The sequence below is a fragment of the Triturus cristatus genome, chromosome 11 (assembly GCF_964204655.1).
Source record: "Triturus cristatus chromosome 11, aTriCri1.1, whole genome shotgun sequence".
Lineage (NCBI taxonomy): Eukaryota > Metazoa > Chordata > Amphibia > Caudata > Salamandridae > Triturus > Triturus cristatus.
Window position 1 is genome coordinate 932,205,326 of NC_140594.1, and position 23,039 is coordinate 932,228,364.

The following is a 23,039-nucleotide window of genomic DNA, read 5'->3' on the forward strand; positions in this document are numbered from 1 at the left end:
TATTAATACTCATATTCTGACATAAACACTGTCCGCTAACCACTAAACCACACCCCGCCTTCTCATAGCTCTTGTCCCAGTCCTACCCTACTATTCCCTGGGACTGCTGGCTTAGCGTCAACCCTGGTTCTGCTATCGCCAGCTGATGTTTAGAGAGGTTGGGGGATGGGCACGAGGGCAGCAGGCCTGTCAGTGAGCGCGAAAAGCAGAGCGGCCACATCAATTAACATGTTGAGCTGACTTAGCCACGGACTTTCAGCTGCAGAGGGAAAAATCTATGTAATGGTCCTGAGCGTAAACTTTCAGGACAAAAACAGCGGTCGAATATTGAACTCCTTTTCCTTCAAATTATAGGGGCTGAAAAATACAGGCTTTCTGGCTCTCAATTACAGCCGGGTGAGGGCAGAGAAGTGGGAGAGGAGAGGAGCGGAGCTTAGTCACTGGACCGCGATACACAGAGCCGCACTCAGCAGGTGCTTCTTGCGCCACAGTTTTTGTGTCCTCAGAAGAGCTGAGGAGGGAACCTCTGAGTGGTAAGGCAGAAAAAATCTAATTAATAGAAGAAAGTCACGCAAAAATATCCATTCTGTATGCTTCATCCACTGCACATATTTCCTACAAATCGAAGCATGCACCATGTTTTGGTGCAGCATCCAGAATGCAATTTCGATACTTAGCTTCTTTACTACTAAGCCTCTCAGAGAAGGGGGGCTCGAGCATGAGGCAAGAACACAACGTGCCAACCTCAAGTGCCGACACGCCCACCGCCTTGGCGCGCATGAGGAGCAACAGAGACGAGTCCAGTCCGTGTGGGCAGGGCCTAAGGGAGACAGGGCGGTCACCAACGCCACTTCCAAAACCAAACCAACAACAATAGATCTCGCAAGCGAGTAGCGCATGCGCTGCGTCGCTAGGCGAGACCTAAAAAGCTAATTGCCCTTCACTTCAATTTTTCGGTGACAGAATATTCAGTATGAGAGAATTAGCAACTCACTGGAGGTTTGAAGTTATTGCAGTGCATGCCAATAACTGTCCTTTATTGAAGAAAATGATGTGTAAGACCCTTTCTAACATAAGGTATTACCACAAACATCTTATGACCTCCCACTGAGCACATCATACTCTCTCCAAACTGGCTTATATGTATGCCAATTGAAACTATAGATGTCGAAGATGTAATGCACCTCAAGCTGGTCATTTTCACATGTTTTCTGCTGAACAGTAACAGTAACTTTTGGGAGCAGTTTATGGATTATTTAACAATCACTATAGTGGGATGCTTATCCTGAGTTTTTTGAGGGTAACGTTTTTCACATGATGCGCTCCTTTACTAATCATGTTCTAAGGGAGGACCTGGCCTGGCAGTTCGTGTTGGATTGTTCCCATGGGGAACAGTGGCAAGGCTGATTTGCATATGGCTGGGTCCAAACTGGAATGGCATTGCGAACAGAATAACGATGGATTAATCCCAGGTCTGTGACTGGAGGTGAATGTATGACAATGTTCAACATTCCGTCCATCATCTTTTTGTGTTGCAATTTAGTAAAGGCAACTGCTATGATTATTAATAACCAAAGAGTAGACAAGACAAGTATTTTTCAGCAGCATTTTCTCCATTAGGGTGGAGTGTTGCCCCCCCTCCCTAGGGTGGAGTGCCCCCCCCCCCCACTGCAAGTGCAGCAAATATGGAAAAAAATGGTAATAAAATGAATCTATTACCACTTTATTTTTTTCTGCCCAGCCTAAATCAAGTGTGAGGGTGGGGCAAGCCATTGCTGCTGATTGGGCAGCAGCAGGGAGGAGTGATGGCACTAGTGGCACTCCAAGTGCAAATGCCGGTTTGGCCAACTGTCTTGCAACAGCCAGCCCGACAGGCGCACTTAGAACCTCTCCGACTCGAGCTGTGTTATACAGCCAAATGGAGAGCAGTCACAGGCCCCCAGGGTCTGAAGAAGCGCCGAGCCAACCCGCTCCAACCAATCCAGGCGCTTCTCTAAAGATGGTTAATATTAACAATAGCGCAAGAGCAGCATCTGGATTGGTAGAGGGGAGCTGGCTCTGGGCTCCGCGCTCGGAGCCATCACAGACTGGAAAAATAGTAAACATTTTAGCTGTTTTCAGCATGTTGTGTTTCATCCTTTTGACCCACTGACAGGCACTATGAAAAACTCCCGCTGCCTTCAGTCTCAACGCCAGAGCTTTCAATCAGGCCTGTTATAAACAAGACACTATTAACAAGCCACAATTGGGAGCTTTGCCTTTGAGCCTAAAGGCGTTTCTGGCTTCTCACAGTGCCCGTCACTGGGGCAAAATATTCGCTCTGCTCGCCCCATCACTTTCAAACGTCACCACCCACAACTGGTATTTTGAACTTTGAAGATGTATGAACATTCGAAGAACAAACCAACTTAAATCACTTATATGGAAGTTGCGGTATCTAAGAATAATATTTATCCAAAATGAGAATTATTTTCCCAAACTGACTCATTGGTAATCAAAATGAAAACGGGACATTTGGAATCAACAGGGAGAGCTGAGGAGATGAGTGATATGGAGGGAGAGAGAGGATAGTACGGGTCTGAAAGTTATGAGAAGAGGAAAGGGATAAAAAAAAAGAAGAAAGGAAGGAAAGGTGAATAAAAAGGGGTAGACAAAAGAGGGGTCTCGGGGAGAGGGAAGGAAAGAAAAAGAGAAAGAATCATTTTCTTCTCTCTCTGCTCTTTCTTCCAGTTCTTCGCCCTAATCTCCTAGTTGACGTTCCATGATAGTTATCTACATTTAACCACCATCTGCTAATACTTAATAATATCAAATATTTTCACGACGGACCCGCTGCCATAATACAGTTACTGAAACAAAAACTTGAATTCATTCTGTTAAGGGCTTCATTATTTTCATGTATTCCTTCACATAATGACTATCTTCTTCGATCAAAGGCACCCACGTAGCCATGTTTTGGGATTCAGCTGTTGGTGTCGAAGCCCAGCTTTGGACTAAGGAAACGCATCAAGAGGACCTGGCCTCGGCAAAAAAAGCTGAGGAAAGGTTTCAAAAAAGAAAAAAAAATAGAGATGCTTTTTCTGGTCCTGACTGTGCAGGAAATGCCCAGTCACTGGAGATGAAGTGCCAGTATGAATACTGGCCAAAGATAATCTCTGAATCACAAACAGGCAGAATGTGCAGTACAAATGGCAGATGTAATGCATACAGAATAAGGTGCAGTAATGAACTTATTTCAATCGCATTTACGAAACAATAAAAACCTTGTGTTAACATGTAAATATAATTTAAGCCTAACTTTGGTATCAGCTTTTTTTACTGCCAATACCAAAACCCAATTTAAAATAAACATGAGATAATTCCTACCTTTACAATCATGTCTTCAACAGCACACGCATAAACATTTTTCTCCACTTCAAAAGGCTGGAAAGAAACTCCTATCTATAAAACAGAAAAGGTAATCGGATTGATTTATTGGGATAGCACATTTGTGATAGAAAGTCTTATAAATAAAAATTAAAACTGAAGAAGACGTGCAAAGAACAAACATGAAAAAGTCATAATATAAGCTAAGTAGAGCAATGGCATTTAAAAAGGAAAGAAAATCCATCATGGATTATTTCATTAATGACTAGTAATAAACGTTTTCTCCTGAATATTGCTGTCAATACAATCCAAACAAACACTTACTTACCTGGTAACACTCTTTCTGGTGGGTACTCCATCTTACCACAGATTCCTTACTTTGGAAAACTCCCCAGGGGCCAGACTAGATCAAGAGACTTCTTTTCAGCAGTGCTCCCGCATACTGCTTGGTGGTCCCCCTGTGGCTTGGTGTTCCCTCCGTACCACAATGGAAGTGATAGAGAGGAGCCACACATGTTAAGGCTAGAATAGCGTGCTGACGAGGGTTTCTTATTCTTTCTCTTTCTACATCCTCAGACGCAGAGGATGGACATATGTTGGTATCAGTGTACTGAATACTAACTTTGGACCTTTACAGAGGTTAAAAAGAAGTCACTCCACAGAACGGGAAGGGGTACAGCAGTGAGGTATCTGCGGTTAGACAGAGTATCTACCAGAAAGGGTAAGTTCGACTTCAAAGGGATACTTCTAACCCTACACTGCTCACAGAAAAGTTATCAAAGCAGAACAATTTCACAAAGCATACCCCCAATATAAAGCTCAGGAACAGGGGAGATAATACAAAGCTCCACAAACAAGATATTCAATTTGTACACAGAATAAATCTTCAATTACTTTCCCACCAATTACACGAATAAAACTTTTAATTTTAGTAACTATGATTATTCATGAAACATTCATATTAATAATTTAGGAAACATCATTGATCTATACATCCAGCATTCCTCCCTCCCACCGCGAATGCCTTCTCAGTAGCGCAGAAAGGAGGCCCCTCTTCAGTCCTTCATCACTGTGGGTCTCCATTCTCTGCTGCCAAGAAGACCTCCGCGGTGTGAGGGAGGAGTGTTCTGAGAATGTGTGATTGTGTATGCTTGGTATGAATGTGAGAACTTATTGGGGTTTGTTTTATGTTGTTTCATTTTGCTATGTGAAGGGGTGGGGGGCTAGGGGGTGGGTTCTTGAGTGGGGGGGAGGGGAGGGAGCAAAATATTTAAAAAAAAAAAATTTGGGTGGTCACAGTTGCAAATACGGTATTAAGAATAAAAGGGCTATTAAACTTAAAGATGGTAAGATTTTTCTCATCGTTTCGATAAGTAGACTTGCCTCGAAACTTAATTACAAGATAATATGGCGAAAATAAAACTGTGTTCATGGAATGTGGCGGGGTTAAATAACAGAAAGAAAAGGGATGAAATGTGGGGATTAATAAGGTCCAACTCATTTGACATAATCTGTCTCCAGGAGACCCATATACCTTGGGCAGAGCGAGAAGCACTAAAGACTCCAGGGTTTAACCTATTAGTCTGTACTAGTCAAACAACAAGGACAAGGGGGGTCGCCATACTAGCAAGAACCTTTTTGGGGGAGGTTACGCGCAAATTGGCAGATCCTCTTGGTAGATGGGCGATTGTCGAACTGAAAAGTGGAATGACAATATGCTCTATCTATGCTTCTAATTACGATGATCCTACAATGTTTAATGACCTCGAGATTGAACTCTCAAGCTGGCCTCAGGACCTGATTTTTTGTGGAGACTTTAACATTTCTTTCCCTGGAAAAAATACACTACAGACACAAAATCAATTAATATATACTGGTTATAAGCCAAGAGTATTTAAAGCCGCCGTCCAATTAAAAGAGAGTTTAGGCCTGGTTGATTTATGGGATTTGAAGCATGGTTTAGATCCTGGATATACATATTTTTCTTATCCACATCAGAAATATGTCCGCATTGATTATATTTGGATAACAAAAATTCAGTCGAGTACTGCACTAATTAGTAAACTACCAAAGACTATTTCGGATCATAAACCTCTAATACTCACCATATATATAAATAACATGTATAGACCCCGCTCAACTTGGTCTTTTGACAGGAAGCTACTGGTAAACAACGACTATATAGTTTATATGAAAAATTGGGCGCAGAGATTTATTGACGATAATCGGTATAGCACATCAAGAGGAATGGTGTGGGACTGCTTCAAGGCAGCAATACGAGGGGAGACAATTAGCTATGTAGCCAGACAGAAGAAAGAGGAGGTAAGCCATAACGACCTACAGCTACGAAAATTAGCGGAAATAGAAGAGAAACATACTAAGCTTATTGCTCAAGGTAGGGATGTTGGTCCAATTGTAAGGGAAATGGCGCTACTTAAAGCTGAGATTAATATCAAACTCACCCAAAGGCAGGCTGAGATATACCAATCACATCGAAATAAGATCTATGAAATGGGGGATAGGGTGGGTAAGCAGCTGGCACTTCGAACCCGCCAGAGCCAATCAATTAATTCTATCACGCGTATCGAACAAGAAGGCCAAGAATACACTACGCCAGAATCGATTCTAGAAGATTTTCAAAATTATTATGGTAAATTATATAATAATGAGGATTCTTTAAATTCTTACACAATTAAGGAAATTTTATCTAGATGGGCAACCGAGCATGAAATTGGACCAGATATAGAGAATATCACGAAGCTTGAATTAGATCAAGATATAACACAAACTGAATTGGAAATTGCCCTAGCAGAACTCGCAACGGGAAAGGCAGCTGGGCCGGATAAAATATCCCTTGAGTTCTACAAAATTATGGGCAATAGTTTAATGCCTCTATTACTCGATTTATTTATTGGGATTCAGGCATGTGGAATCCCACCTAAATCTTGGCAAGAAACGAACATAGTAGTCTTCCCAAAGAAAGATAAACCGGCTTATCTCCCCTCCTCGTATCGACCTATCTCCCTTATAAATTCAGACTCGAAACTCTATTCTAAGATTTTGGCTAATCGGCTCAGGGGGGTCGTCGAACGCCTGGTCTCCCCGTGGCAGCACGGCTTTATTCCGGACAAGGGTACTACAGATCACATCCGACGTGCTATTACGCTGTTCGATGCTGCGAATGCTACGGGGGACCAGGTGTCGATGATCCTCCTAGATGCCGAAAAAGCCTTTGATAGGGTATCATGGGCTTTTTTGTGGGCCATATTAGAACAAGCAAATATTGGTCCATGCTTCATGAAAGCTATTAAGGCAATATATGTTTCACCTAGGGCAAGGGTAGTGGTAATGGGGCAAGAATCAGGACTCTTTGAAATATCTAGAGGGACTAGGCAGGGCTGCCCATGCTCACCTATCCTTTTTGCCCTTTATATAAACCCTCTTATCTTGAAACTGCTAAAATCAGAAGATATCAAACCGGTAATATTGGGCCATCATCATACAAAAATATTAGCTTATGCTAATGATGTTGCAGTATTGACACCACAACCAACCGAGGCTATACTTGAAATAGAACATATCACTCAAATATTTGGTAAGATATCTGGTTACTCCCTAAATAGGGATAAAACGATGGTTATCTGCACTAATAATGTTAACTTTGCTGATTCCCGAAGGGTGGATTCCGCTGTTTATCTAGGAGTTCGAATAACCGCCAAAATAGATGAGATAGTTAATATCAATTACGAACCATTGCTGCAGAAAGTAAAGATAGATCTGAAAAGGATTGACGGACTACATTTATCATCATAGGAAGGGGTAACTATCTTAAAATGAATATTTTGCCACGGATTCTTTATCTTTTTCGTACGATCCCTCTTTTAGTTGATGATATAATCTTAAGGGGCTTCGAATCCCATATGGGTAAATTCATGTGGGGATACGGGAAGATTAGGAGATCTGTCCGGAAGCTTTCTCTACCCATTATTAGAGGAGGGTTAGCAATTCCGGATCTGAGCTTATACTTATGGGCTGCATTTCTTCAACAGATGAAGCCATTATTCGAGATTAGACCGAATGGAAATGAAGGAGGGACAAATTATATACCCTCAATATTTGAATTATGTATTGGAGAAAGGGCCAATGGTTTGTTAATAAAACAGATTGAACCGTCCTACTTTAAGAAAGTGAAATTTAAGGTTATAACAAATGCCTGGTCTTTATGGAGAAAAATTATGAGACACATGAAAATACCAAAATATAATAGATATATTTCCTTATGGCATTCATCAATATTACCACCTCATATGTATGACACTATCTCTAGACTCTGGGAAAATTTAGGAGTGTTAACTATAGGAGATTTCTTACTTACCCCCCAAGGGCCTAGATTTCAACAATTGCAATCCAAATTTTCGATCCCAATAAATAGTGTATTTAAATTTATACAAATTAACTCAATCTTAAATCTTAAAGCCGCTGACATATCTTTGGATGCTATCGCTTTAATCGATTGCATCTTAAGATCTAAGTCAAAGATTGGCACTTTCTATGATATATTAATAGAAAACAGACAAGACGATCTGGAATCCACCGAAGTAGGTTGGTCCCGGAAATTAAATAATCCGAATGTCGATATTGATTCATCTCTGACCCTATCGACCCAGGTGTTTATGTCATCTAATTTGAAAGCTCAACTTTATAAAACCATCTTTGACTTATATTTTACTCCGGCCAAACTTTACTCCTGGGGGAAAAGGCCTACATCAGACTGTCCAAGGTGTGGTAAAACAGCTGCTAATCTAATACATATGTTATATGAATGTGATAAATTAACAATGTTGCGTACAATGATTGCTGGATTTTGGCAGGAAGTGTTCGGGTACCCTGTAGCGGAATCTCCTACATTATATATTTTGGGTAAGGATAACACACTTAATCATACTAAGGCAGAAGAAATATCTCTTTTCCTGGGTACTTCAGTTTATAGAATAATAATTACCGCCCGGTGGAAAGATACCGAGCCTCCAAATTTTCAGATTTGGCTCTCTAGGCTATTAGGGATGTATAACCAGGAAAAGGCGATCTTTGCCTGTAAAGGAATCAAATCAAAAGTACGTGGTACTAAAATTTGGAAACCAATTGAGGATTGGAAAAACGATAATATAAATTGTATATAAATAAGCTGAAACTGGATGTAGCTATTACTCATCTTTCTTAATCATGCCCTTTCCTTCAGTATATTAAGTCTTAATGTCCTTTTCTTAACCCTATTACTATTTTATATATTTTATGTACTGAATTTTTTTTTCTCTTTTTCTTTTTTTGTTTTCTTTATGATTTAAGTGCAAAAATATGTATTTTATTGGTTATTGTATTATGTCTGTGCAACTGTGATTCCAAATAATAAAAAAAAAAAAAAGAAATGTGTTTTTAATGTATTTTTGGAAAAAACACTGCTGCTGGATGTATAGATCAATAATGTTTCTTAAATAATTAATATGAATGTTTCAGGAATATTCATAGGTCATGAAATAAAACATTTTTTTTGAAGGAAATGGTGGGTTAGTAATAACTGAAGATTTATTCTCTGTAAAACTTAAATAGGTTTGCAGGTATCTTTTTTGTGAAATTTTAATTGCCAAAGTAGTACATCCCAAAGATGAGGGTCTGGGGAGAGGACTCAGACCAAAATATCCAGCAGGACAGAGAACAAAAACGCCCTTCTCCCGAGACCGAGCTGTTAAGGAAGTAGTACTTCGTAAACATATGCACTGACAGACAATCTGCCAGACGCCAATGACTGGTACTTCGTGAACCAATGCAGAGGTACCAACCTTGGCACTAGTTGAAGGTGCCTGGCAGCAAGGATAACATCCTAGACCTCTATCAGTAGATCAAATGTAGTCAGTTCAGTAGCTCAATATTCACGCATGTAGGTGGAGATTGTGAATATTCGGGTGGAGGACCCTGCTGATACAGACGATTCTCGCGAAGTAGCACCCTGATTGAAGGACAGATACTTATGCCCAGTATTCTCAGGAAGCACACTCTTTTCAGAGCCACTAATATGACTTGGGCCTGGTCGTTCTTGATCTTTTTCAGGACTCGAGGCAGGGGCGGAAAGGCATACAGGATTCCCATGCTCTATTCCTGTCATTATTCAACTCCTAACAAGCGTTCCTGCAGGAAATCCAACTCGCATAACTTTAAACATTGTGGGTTCTCAACAGTGGTAAAAGATCTAGCCAGGCTTCTCAGTACGGGTGGAAGGTGCACCACCTCGGGATGTAGACACCATTAGTGATCTGCCAGACGCCGCCTGCACAGCTCATCCATTCTGGCATTCAGGTACCATGCTAGGTGATTTGTGGTCAGGGAAACCTGGAGCACCAACCAATCCCAGAGGTGCAGGGCCTCTTGACACAGGACCCTAATCTGCCCTGCTTGGGGCATTACCAGATAGCAGTGGTGGTGTCTGTGATAGCCTGTATCAGCATACACTTGCTGGATGGCAAGAAGGACTTCAGAGCCAAACAACTGACCTGTCAACTCCAACAGACTGTTTTGGAGCAGGGTTCCTGTTGGAGATCACAATTCTCAGATCTCAGCTACCCACAGATGACCTCCCTACCCAACAGAGACTCATCTGTCACCTCTGAATGGAGAAGTCAGAGGGGCCTTCCGCAGCACGAACTGCATTTGTGCAGCCACCACGGCAGATTGTGAGCCATCTCCTCCGAGATATGGATGCCACCTGTCAAATTTCCTTGATGCTGGGTCCATTGTAACTTCAGATTCCATTGCAGAGCCCGCATACGCCACCTGCCGTAGCTGGCAAGGGGAATGCAGGAGGCCAAAAAACCTCTGAGCTGCTCTCACTGCGATCCAAGTCTGACACATCGGGATCACAGATCAAATGTCCTAGACTCGTTGCTGTGGAGGCATGGTTCTGAACTGCACTGTGTCCAGATTATCACCAATAAATGTAGGTCTCTGCAAAGGGCGTCAGGTGCAATTTTAGCTCGTTGATAGAGAGCCGCAGTGATGTCAGGGGGTTTGCTTTTGTCTGGAGATGGTCTGCAACTGACTGTGGCAAGCCCCCCTTTAGCAGCCAGTCTTCAGTGTAGTGGAAGAATGGTATCCCTGACCTCCGGAAGATGGGCAGTCACCACTGCCATCACTTTTATAAACATCCGAGTGGCGCTGGTGAGAGCAAAGAGAAGCAGAGCAAGCTGAAAATGCTCCCGGCCAACCTTGCATCAGGACTGCAGGACAGGTATAGGAAAAGATTAATCCTGCAGGTCCAAGGATCCAATCCGGTCGCCCGGTCCAGGGCAGACTGGATCTGGTCCAGTGTGGGCATTTTAAATGTGTCTTTCCACATGGAGGCAGTCAGAGGGCGAAGGCCCAAAACTGGCCAGAGACCACTGTCCTTCTTCAGAACAAGGAAACTGGGAGAGTAATAACGCTCTTCTCTTTCCAAGTCTGGTACCATCTCAATAGCACCCTTGGAGAACAACGCTCACACCTCTTGAAGTTGAATGGACAGATGATTGTCTAAAATTCAGTCACGTGGGGGGAATATTTGGCAGGACAAAAAGAAAAGGCAGGGCATAGTCATGCTAAACAAATTCCAAGACCCATCAGTTAGACATGATGGGTTACCACCCTGGTAGGAAATTATGGACTCAGCCCCCCATTGGATGGGCATGCAAACGTTGTTTAGTGGCTGTAGCTGCAGATGAGGAGGAAGGGAGGACTGAGGCCGCCCTTGGCCCTCGTACTGCCTGCCACATTCACACCTGTGTCCTTGAAAGGACTTAGGTGACTGCTGTACTGGTTGGGAAGACTGTATCCATATATATGCCTGCCCTCTTGAATAGCCTCTGAACATTTTGAATTGGTGCTGAAACTGGCAGGAGTCAACAGACCCAAGGAATGTGTTGTAGCTCTACTTTCTTTAAATTGCTCCAATGTCGAGTCTGCTTTCTCATTGAAAAGGCATAACTCATCAAAAGGCACATCCATGAGGTAGGTCTGTACATCACAGGAAAATCCTGTGGAATGCATCCATGCGGGTCAACAAAGTACAACATTAGTACCTCCTGACAATCCTTTTTGATTCACTATCAGTTGGAGTGGTAGGGAATGAGTGGGATTTACTTTACAGGCGGAAGCCTATTCAACCAGGCTCTCTGGAGTAGGATGTTTGGTTAGAAAATCAGGGTCACCAAGGAGTTAATCTGTGACACTTAGCTATTCATGGGTGGGCGGGAACAGGGCTTCAGTCAAGTAGTCAGAAGAACAAGTTACTTACTTTTGTAAATGCCCTTTTTGGTGGTTACTCTATCTAACTGCAGATTCCTCACCTTGTGAATACCCCGAGACGTCACCACTGGGTCTGGAGACTTTTTTCAGCACCACTCCTGCATCATATGGCTCCAAATCAACTCCAGGAAGTGACGCTAGAGCCACAATCTAGAGCAAAGCACACAATGACGTCAGTTAGCTTCTTTACTTACCTGTGGACGTTGATCTGGATTTCGCTCCCAACACTTTTCTTGTATTTTGATGCATTTTCTTCAAAAATATATCCTTCTACTTGTTCCACAGTGAGGATACAGGCTATAAACCATGTAGGGAGAGCCATAAAAAGACCTGTGAGTGACTCGCACAAGATATGTCTTTGGTGCCTTTGGTCCTCGCATGAGTCCAAGTCTTGCGGGGACTACACCTAAATGAATCCCAAGGCGATCTGGGACTGCAAAGCCAAGTTCTGTGTCACGGAACACAAGTGAAAAAGGCATAAGGGACGCTCCTGGTTGAAGTCAAAGACACAACCCGTTCCCTAGGCCATTCCCACAACAGATTCTCCTCACACTCCAAGTTGCTCAGTAAATCCAAGCATACAAACAACACATACTGTTGAATGAGGATTCTTTCTCATTACGCCCCTCTCCATCAGTGAACTCCTCGGGATATCAAGGTGCCTCTTGGTCCTGGTATCCTACCAAGGAACTGATTCCACAGCTTATCCTGATGCACCCCGAGATTCCAAGTCCATTGGTGATGCAGCAGCAAGTAGAAGGTTTCTAAGAGGGTTATAATCTTCGGCTCCCTTTGACACAACTCTATGCCCTAAGATCCACAGAAGCCTCAAATCGGAGAGTCCTGAGAGCCGCGCCGCAAAATGGACGCCACAGAGTGAGGCTTTGCAAGCCGGGTGCAAAAATCTGACAGAAATCAGTGCATTAGGAAAATTGCTTGCTGAATGAGCTCTACACTGGTGCGTGCCGCTGTCGAGCGCATTTGCGGCAAATTGTGACCGCACCTGGAACAGATGTTGCAGTCAAGAGATATGGTGTATTTCGTGCCTATGCGGCCCAAGTTGCGGGCGCCCACTACGAGCCAGCCTGCAAATCGGAAGAGAGACAGCACCTGAGATCATGCAGCCGGACGGTGGGGCTGCATTGAGGGTCGTACCCAGCCTGACTGACACCACAGGACACAATCAGGGACGAGTGGAACCTCTCCGAGGGCTGCGAGTCGAGCTTTGAGTAACTATCAATGCTAATGCTAATTTCTTTACAGATCCCAAAGTAGCTATGAAGTTCTGCTGCAAGTGTACATCTAAGGCTTCAGAGAGAGGTGCACCCACTGCAACTACCCTGGCGACCATACTGACAATAACTAGTTGGTGTTCGCTGATGTATCTGATATTTTGGACATGCTGAAATTGCGGCATCATTTCTGATGCAGCCCTGGGTCTTGCAGCGCTTGGCACCTGATTGAGGCTGATCGCTCCTGTGGAGTGCCCTTCACTTCCATTTGTCTATTGTTCGTATACTAATGTCTCACCCGCCCACCTGTCCCACTATACAGATGGGGTGTCCACGCGACTCTCCGAGCTAAACCACAGGATGATTCCCACCTAGTTGGAAAGGGACCATGTTCATCCTGTGTTTTTGTTGCTCTCTGCAGTGTTGAGGGAGAGGCGCTTCAATGGATTGGAGTGCTGAAGTTGGTGGTGGGCAGGTGCTTTTGTTTGTCATTTTGTTAGTGACTCCTCCAGATCAGAACAGTGCTACACATTGGACAACTGCACATATGGTCTTTACTTTTACTATATTAAAGAGACCGCTATATTGCTCCCTGGAAACCAACTCCATTGCCTGCAATTTCCTACCACTTAATGCAACATATTGTAGACCCAAACTGATGTATAAGATTATTAGTGGAATTAACAACCTGAAGCAGATGAGATAGGTCTATGCGTATCTTACGAGACACAATGTGGATATTGTCCTGCTACAGGAATTGCACCTTATGGAATATAGGAAGGGGAGCTTGAGGGCTGGGTGGATTGGAGAGGCGGACATATCGAAGCATTCAGCATATGCACAAGGCGTTGCTCTTGTAATTCGTAAGGTGGTGCAGCAGCACACCCTGCATTCGCTCTGTGATAATAACGGATGATACATTATCCTCCATGGCATTCTCATGGGTAAGGGTCATTATTGCTGTTTTTCTTTTTGTCCTCATTAGCCTCTTTATTGGAAAGAAAAAACAATGACGTTCTTCCATTTGCACATATCGATGGGTGATCGTAACCTGAGCTCATGTGCTATTTAACAAGTGGGATAGGCTAGGGGAACGGAGATCATAATTCTATATGGCCCTTGGACTTGATCTCCGTATACCCTATTTTCTTTTAGTCTGTCTCAACCCTCTCACTATCCAGCCGGGACACTTGACGGTAAGAGCCTAAACCGAGACCTGATGACGCTGAGAAGGCTTAATCATAGGACCTCTGAACCACTCCTGTTAGTATTTAAAACCTCATCCATTTGAAAAAAAAGAAGTGGGAAGTGACTATTTAATGAAACAGTCGCTGATATGAACGATATAGGTGTCAACACATTCATTTACAATAATTAGCAACGGATGTTCAAATACTTTGTCTGTGGCAAAAAATTTTGATAATTGACATAGTTAAAGTTCCGTCTTTTTATAGTACATTTCTTTTGGTTGCTGGGTCCAATTTGGACGTAAATATCAATTGTATAAGAACAGATCTTGGTCCTGCACTCCTTATTACTATTCATTTAATCCAAAGGTAATCCTTAGAGGGCTTTTGAATATCGAAATTACCTCGTTCTGCAACCTCAGTTTTACAAATAATAAAACTATGGATTATCGATTAAACATTGGATACGATGATTTTTCAACTCACATGGCGTGATGCATCCTGGGACTGATATCGTTCATATCAGCGACTGTTTCATTGTTTATTCGGCGCTTTAGGATGTAGCGCAAGCCAGGATTGCTCCCCTCTAAGGATTACCTTTGGATTAAATGAATAGTAATAAGGAGTGCGGGGACCAAGATCTGTTCTTATACAAGTGACTATTTAACACACATAGCCGAACGATGATAGGGGGCTTGTGGTTCACAATCTCGAGTCTGGAACCAGGAGGTAAAGAGGGTTTTCTCTTTAAATATACTGACCCAAAATGTTTCAAAACGGTCAGGCTAAAGATACTGGGTGGGCTTGCAGAGACATGGTACAAGGTCAGAAAAATTCAAAAAATTCCATACTACAGTTTTTTGGCCCCTATTTGGGATGGACCGGGTTCCCCGGAATGGACAAAAGATGTTCTCGCAAAACGACTGTTAGAGGTGGACCTCTTAAGATGGGAACAGGTAACAGTTGATGGTAAGCTTATCTCCTGGGTAGAGTGCAGCCAACAAGCAAACTTCCTCTTATCTGGATTCAAATACCTTCAAATGCGAAGTTGGTTCCAAGATCCAGAAATAAATATAGGTGAACAAAACAACTTGGAAACACGACTAAAGCAAGAGTCAAGCCACAAGGAGGAGTTAGCGACTATCTACTGGTTAATGCTTGAACTCGAGAATGGAGATTTCACTTTGCCTGCGGAATTATGGGGGAAATACTTGCCGGAACCATCGCTGGAATATCACTGGCAAGTATCTATGTCTATGCTATTTAAAATAGTTAAGCCTGCACACCTGAGGAGAAATCATCTCTTTTCCATTCACAGAGCGTACTGGTTTCCCCTGAAATTGCCAAAGTTTGGAATAGGAGATGAAGTCCTCTGTCCGAAGTGTGGTAGTATGAGAGAGGACGATGTCCACATGTTTGTTGAATGCACGGAATTGCAGGCTTTTTGGAGAGAAGTGAGTAGGGCACTGTCTGAAATGTTGGAGCTTAATGTCAAGGTAAGCGTTATGCTTGTTATTTTTGGACAGATGGAACCAGAAGTTAAAACTACTAAAAACCAGGCAAGGCTCATTTTGTATGCTGTATTATTGGCACGGAGGGAGATATGTAAGCTGTGGGTGGCTGCTGCCCCCCCAACATTGACAACTGGTTGTGTTCCATTAAACATATAGCTACTTTAGACAGGAAGAGCTCTAGAAATATAAAATCGTTGCTCCCTTTTTTCAAATGGGGTGAGGTTTTAAAGGGTCATTATTGCTTGGGTATATGGGTCAAAGTTGATTCCCCTGACATATTATTAACTATGTGACACAATATTCTTAGTTTGGAACACTCAACACTTATTTTGGGGGTGCGGTCGAGACTACAGGGTGGCACTAAAACCATATTAGGACAAGTCTCACTCCGCTTGAATCCCACCAATGAGCATCCAAGCAACTGCACTCTACAATGGCAGAGTATGACCATATTGATATCTGGCAAGCTACACAGCCCTGGGTGACTGAGGTAACATGCATCACTACTGCGTGCAACACCTGGTGCATCGATTACTGGCTGGTCACTAGAGATATTGGAGAACAGAGCTGATGCATCCGACATTTGACTCGGACACTCTGACAAAGGACCTATTGTGCTGAAGTTGTGACTGGTTGACACATCGAATGGAGCTTTCCTTTGGAGAATGCCTCCAAATGCTATCAGAAACCTGCTCACAAATCTGCACTAAAGTCCGGTATTATAGAAGTTTTTACTATCAAAGCAGGCTCGGTAGGATCCCCGGTCACCTTATGGGATACCTTTCAAAGCCGTATCTGTGTAGTTTGTATGTCAAGGCAACTGAGAGGTTTCTGGGACTTATGAACATGACTGAATGCATCAAAGCCGGGGTTTCATGTTCTTGAGCTTCTATATTTTGAGACGGGAAAGCTGCAATATCTGACCCAGTTCCATAGCAAAGTGTCAGAATATGACAAAACCTCTGAGAGAGAAACTTGCTATTTTCATAAAGAAGTCATCTCTAGGACATTTGGAGAGGGTGACAGAGCTGGCAAAACATTAGCTGGGTTGCTTAGTAAAAGGTGGACCAGCATCCACATTACTGAGTTGAAGAATGACCAGGGAGAGCTTTGCCACTCCATGGACGGATGTCTTGCAGATAATGCATTGGTTCTTCTCCACTCTATTCCATTCTCCTGCCCGAATCAAAACATGGAATATCTAGATTCAATTCAGTTGCTCTGGCTGATCAATGCTTATAGACAATATCTAGATACGCCATTTGATCAAGTAGATAATTTACGAGTCATTCGCAGTATGGCTGGGGATAAGGCCTATGGTTTAGATGGTTTGATGGCCCAATTTTACAATATGCAGGGAAGCTAGCCCTACACTTGCACGCAATGTACGAAGAAGCTTAGGACTATGGACATCTCAATCCTACTGTGATAGAAGCCCGAATAGTAACTATTTCAACGCCAAATAAACCGCCTGCTCAGTGTGACTCATATAGACCACTTTCTATGATTAATATAGACAATAAGATTCTTACCATACTACTTGCAAACAGGATTCTTCCCCTCCCCGACAACGTTTATTCAGACCAGTTGAGATTTGTTCCAGGACGAACCTAAGAGCATAAACTGCTCACCCTCTTTTTTCTATTCCACACGCTAAACATTTGGCAATGTTCCTAAATGCTACAACTGCTGTTGATTCACTGGAGTGACCATTTCTCTTTACACTGCTCTGTTGGATTTGGATTAGTAATTTCTTCCTTCAGTAGATCAAGCTGCTATTCGAGATGCCCTTTGCTAGGTTTTGCATCAGTGCCATTGTCTCTGGCCCCTTCGTGAACAACAGAAGCACCCGCCAGGGATGGCAGCCATCTCCGTTCATGTTGCTATAGCCATGAAGCCGCTGTGATCTCGCTTACGATAGCACCATGCTGAACGTGGCCGCAACTACATGGCAGGTAGGCTCGAGGTATCTATATATGCATATGACATGACTATTTATACTAAGGACCATAAAGAACAAGTTACTTACCTTCGGTAACGATATATCTGTAAGAAACATTAGTTAGTTAGATTCCTTACCTTAGAATATCCCCAGGCGTCAGTCTGGATCCGGAAAGATTTTTCGTCAGCAGTACCCTTGCGCGTCGGTAGGCGTCATCTGCGACTCCGCGTCCGTTGTCAGGATCGCCGGGATGACGTCGTCGGAGTACTTAGACGCGGCCCTCGCGTGCTGACGTCAGTTCTTGTACATAGCTTTCCGCGCCAGGAACGCAGAGCCATGCAAGAAACCGACACTGGTGCCAGGAATCTAGGGCCCTGAAAGAGATGACCTTAACCCTAGATATCAGTTCGCAGAACGGGGAGGATGGGTGGGGCAGTAAGGAATCTAACTAACTAATGTTTCTTACAGATATATCGTTACCGAAGGTAAGTAACTTGTTCATCTGAAAGAACGAGATTCCTTACCTTAGAATAGATACCCCAGCAATACCAACCCCGGTGGTGGGTCTGCGAACCAAGATCACACCAGGAAGTCCTGGAGAACGGAACGGCCAAAAAAGCCGTCTCTCCGGTCTTGGCTGTCCAGGCAGTAATGCTTGGCAAACGTGTGCAGCGAGGCCCACGTTGCTGCCTGACAAATGTCCTGCAGAGGGACTCCCCGTCCCAGGGCAGTAGTAGCCGCTATGGCCCGAGTGGAACGGGCCCTCAGCCCCACAGAAGGCTCCTTCTTAGCCAAGGAATAACAGACCTTAATGCACAAAACGACCCACCGAGAGATGGTTCACTTGTGCACTGCCTGTCCCTTGTTAGCGCTCACGTAGCCAACAAAGAGTTGGTCGTCCACCCGGAACTGTTTTGTGCGATCCAGATAAAAGGAGAGCGCACGTTTTGGGTTCAGACGGTGGAGCCTCTCTTCTTCTTTCGAGGGATACGGAGGCAGAAAGAAGGTGGGTAAGGTAATAGACTGCCGATGTGAAATGCAGTAACCACCTTAGGAAGGAAAGAAGGGCGAGTCCTCAGAACAACCTTGTCCTGATGGACAGAGAGGAAAGGAGGTTTAGAAGAAAGAGCCTGGAGCTCACTCACTCTTCTGGCAGAGGTGATGGCAACCAGGAAAGCAGTCTTGAGAGTCAGAAGACGAAGAGGACAGTTATGAAGTGGCTCAAAGGGAGCGCACATCAGATAAGTTAACACCAGATTCAAGTCCCACTGAGGCATTACAAAGGGAACAGGAGGAAACAGGTGAGTAATGCCTTTCAAGAATCTACTGACAACAGGGGACTTGAAAAGAGAAGGCTGACCAGGAAGCCTCAAGAAGGCTAAAACAGCTGAAAGATATCCCTTGATGGTGCCCAGAGCAGAGCCCTGCTGGGTCAGGGAAAGAAGAAAAAGGAGAACCTCAGAAGAGAGGCGGAAAGGGGATCGACAGCCTTTGCTGTGCACCATGCCACGAATTTGTTCCACCTGCAGGCGTATACCGTTTTAGTGGAGGGACGCCTGGCTGCCAGAATGACATAACAGACTTCAGGAGGCAAGTCAAATGGCATCAACTGCCGCCGCTCAATCTCCACGCAAGGAGGTGGAGGCTGAACAGGTCCGGGTGGAGGACCGTCCCCTGCTGCTGCAACAGAAGGTCCTCCTGAAGAGGCAGTCGAATCGGGGGATCGATTGACAGACTGAGTAGCTCGGAATAGCAGTATCTTCATGCCCAATCCGGAGCCACAAGGATGACTTGGGCCCGGTCATGCCCGATCTTCTTCAGCACTCTGGGCAGAAGTGGTATAGGCAGAAAGGCGTATAACAGACCGCAACTCCACTCGTGACGAAACGTCTCCGAGCGAGTGCCGCCTTGGAAATTCCAACGTGCAGAACTGATGACATTGCGCGTTCTCTTCGGTGGCAAATATATCTAACCAAGGCTCTCCCCACTGACGAAAGAGACCTTGCGCCACGTCCGAGTTCAGACGCCACTCGTGATCCATCATGCACCGACGGCTGAGTTTGTCCGCCCTGGCGTTCAGAGAGCCCGCCAGGTGTTGAACCGCCCGGGTGATGCCCAGATGTTCCAGCCATGTCCAAAGGCGCAGAGCCTCCTGACAAAGGGTCCACGACCCCACCCCGCCCTGTTTGTTGCAATACCACACGGCGGTGGTGTTGTCCGTGAACACCTGCACTACACTTCCCCGGACAGAGGGAAGGAATGCCTTCAGTGCAAGCCAGATCGCCCACAGCTCCAATCGGTTGATATGGAGCCGGGACACCGCTGGAGACCAGAGGCCTCTAATGTCCGCCTCTCCCATGTGGCCCCCCATCCCAGGAGGGACGCATCCGTCACCACTACGTGCTCCGGTTGGGGTAGGGAGAGGGATCTGCCACTGCCCAATCGCAGTCCGTGAGCAACCACAGCAACTGTCTTGCAGTGCCCTCCGAGATCAGGACGTGGTCGGACAGGTTGCCCTGATGTTGAGCCCACTGGAACTTCAGGTCCCACTGCAGAGCCCGCATCCACCACCTGGCGTGATGTACCAGCAGGATGCAGGAGGCCATCAGACCCAGCAGCCGTAGGGCCATCCTGACCGAAACTCGGGATAAAGGCTGAAAGATCGGAATCAGAGGTTGAATATCCCGAACGAACAAGTTACTTACCTTCGGTAACGATGTATCTGTAAGAAACATTAGTTAGTTAGATTCCTCACCTTAGAATATCCCCAGGCGTCAGACTGGATCTGGAAGATTTTTCGTCAGCAATACCCCTTGTGCGTCGCTAGGCGTCGTCTGCGGCTCCGCGTCCGTCGTCGGCGTCGTGCGCCGGAATGACGTCGGAGTACTTAGACGCCGCCCTCGCGCGCTGACGTCAGTTCTTGTACATAGCCTTCCGCGCCAGGAACGCAGAGCCATGCAAGATACCGACACTGGTGCCAAAAAATTCTAGGGCCCTGAAAGGGATAGCCTTAACCCTAGATGTCAGTTCGCAGAACGGGGAGGATGGGTGGGTCGGTGAGGAATCTAACTAACTAATGTTTCTTACAGATACATCGTTACCGAAGGTAAGTAACTTGTTCATCTGAAAGAAACACGTTAGTTAGATTCCTCACCTTAGAATAGATACCCAAGCAATACCAACCCCGGTGGTGGGTCTGCGAACCAAGATCACACCAGAAAGTCCTGGAGGACAGAACGGCCAAAGAAGCCATCCCTCCGGACTTGGCTGTCTAGGCAATAATGCCTGGCAAACGTGTGCAGCGAAGCCCACGTTGCCGCCTGACAGATGTCCTGCAAAGGGACCCCCCGTCCCAAAGCAGTAGTAGCCGCTGTGGCCCGAGTAGAATGGGCGCGCAGCCCAATAGGCGGTTCCTTTTTTTGCCAGGGAATAAAAGATTTTTATACACAAAACGACCCACCGGAAGATGGTCCGTTTGTGTACAGCTTTTCCCTTCTTTGCACCCACGTAGCCAACGAAAAGCTGGTCGTCCACTCGGAACTGTTTAGTGCGATCCAAATAAAAGTAGAGCGCACGTTTTGGGTCCAGACGGTGGAGCCGCTCTTCCTCTTTGGAAGGTGGAAAGAAGGTGGGCAAGGTGACAGATTGCCCCAGATGAAAGGGGGTCACCACTTTCGGTAGAAAGGAAGGACGAGGCCGAAGGACAACCTTGTCCGGATGAACAGATAGAAAAGGAGGCTTGGACGATAGAGCCTGGAGCTCACTCACCCGTCTAGCCGAGGTGATGGCTACCAGGAAAGCAGTCTTAAGAGTTAGAAGACGAAGAGGACAATTGTGAAGAGGCTCAAAGGGAGCGCACATCAGGAATGTCAAGACAAGGTTCAAGTCCCACTGAGGCATTACGAAAGGGACAGGAGGGAACATGTGAGTAATGCCTTTAAGAAAGCGTGACACTACAGGGGACTTGAAAAGAGAGGGCTGATCTGGAAGCCGTAAGAAGGCAGAGAGAGCAGCAAGATAACCTTTCAAGGTGCCCAGGGCAGAGCCCTGCCGGGGCAAAGAAAAAAGAAAGAGGAAAACCTCAGAAAGAGGGGCGGAAAGGGGATCCACAGCCTTTGCTGTGCACCATGCCACAAATTTGTTCCACCGGCAGGCGTATACCGTCTTTGTGGAGGGACGCCTGGCTGCCAGAATGATATCACAGACTTCAGGAGGCAAGTCAAATGGCATCAACTGCCGCCGCTCAATCTCCACGCATGGAGGTGGAGACCGTCCCCTGCTGCTGCGACAGAAGATCCTCCCGAAGGGGCAGACGTATCGGAGGATCGGTCAACATACTGAGTAGCTCGGGATACCAGTACCTTCGTGCCCAATCCGGAGCCACCAAGATGACTTGGGCCCAGTCGCGCTTGATCTTCTTCAGCACTCTGGGCAGAAGTGGTATAGGCGGAAAGGCGTACAACAGACCACAACTCCACTCGCGACGAAAAGCGTCGCCGAGCGTGTGCCGCCTTGGAAATTCCAACACGCAGAACTGCTGACATTGCGCGTTCTCGTCGGTGGCGAATAGATCTAACCAAGGCTCTCCCCACTGCTGAAAGAGACCTTGCGCCACCTCGGAGTTCAGACGCCATTCGTGATCCATCATGCACCGGCGCCTGAGTTCGTCTGCTCTGGCGTTCAGAGAGCCCGCCAGATGTTGAACCACCAGGGTGGTGCCCTGGTGTTCCAGCCATGTCCAGAGGCGCAGAGCCTCCTGACAAAGGGTCCACGACCCCACCCCGCCCTGTTTGTTGCAATACCACATGGCGGTGGTGTTGTCCGTGAACACCTGCACGTCACTTCCCCGGACAGAGGGAAGGAAGGCTTTCAGTGCAAGTCGGATCGCTCTCAGCTCCAACAAGTTGATGTGGAGGCGAGACTCCGCCGGAGACCAGAGGCCTCTGATCTCCGCCTCTCCCATATGGCCACCCCATCCCAGGAGGGACGCATCCGTCACTACGACATGCTCCGGTAGGGGTAGGGAGAGGCTCTCGCCCGTGACCCAATCGCGGTCCGTGAGCCACCACTGCAACTGCTGTGCAGTGCCCTCCGAGATCAAGACATGGTCGGACAGGTTGCCGTGATGCTGGGCCCACTGAAACTTCAGGTCCCACTGCAGAGCCCGCATGCACCGCCTGGCGTGATGCACTAGTAGGATGCAGGAGGCCATCAGCCCCAGAAGCCGCAACACTAGCCTGACCCAAACCCAGGATAGAGGCCGAAAGATGGGAATCAGGGCCTGGATATCCTGGACCCGCTGTTCCGGTGGATGAACCCGGAACTGCGCCGAATCTAGAACCGCTCCGATGAAAAGGCGCTTCTGAGAGGGGCTCAGGTGTGACTTCGGCACGTTGATGTAAAACCCCAGCAAATGCAGGAGATCCGCCGTAGTCTGGAGGTGGGAGACGACTGCCTGGGGCGAGCC

At 45.7% G+C, this 23,039-nt stretch overlaps 1 protein-coding gene across 4 annotated transcripts in view; it reads right to left on the minus strand.

The window, feature by feature from the left end:
- The window catches only part of YEATS2 (YEATS domain containing 2), a 1,415,500-nt gene that overhangs the window by 81,564 nt on the left and 1,310,897 nt on the right, over positions 1-23,039 (minus strand). For all 4 annotated transcript variants that reach the window (XM_085634927.1, XM_085634925.1, XM_085634929.1 and 1 more), the window contains one exon: positions 3,367-3,441. In XM_085634927.1, the coding sequence (XP_085491053.1) occupies positions 3,367-3,441 (75 nt within the window). The remainder of the gene's footprint in view (positions 1-3,366; positions 3,442-23,039) is intronic.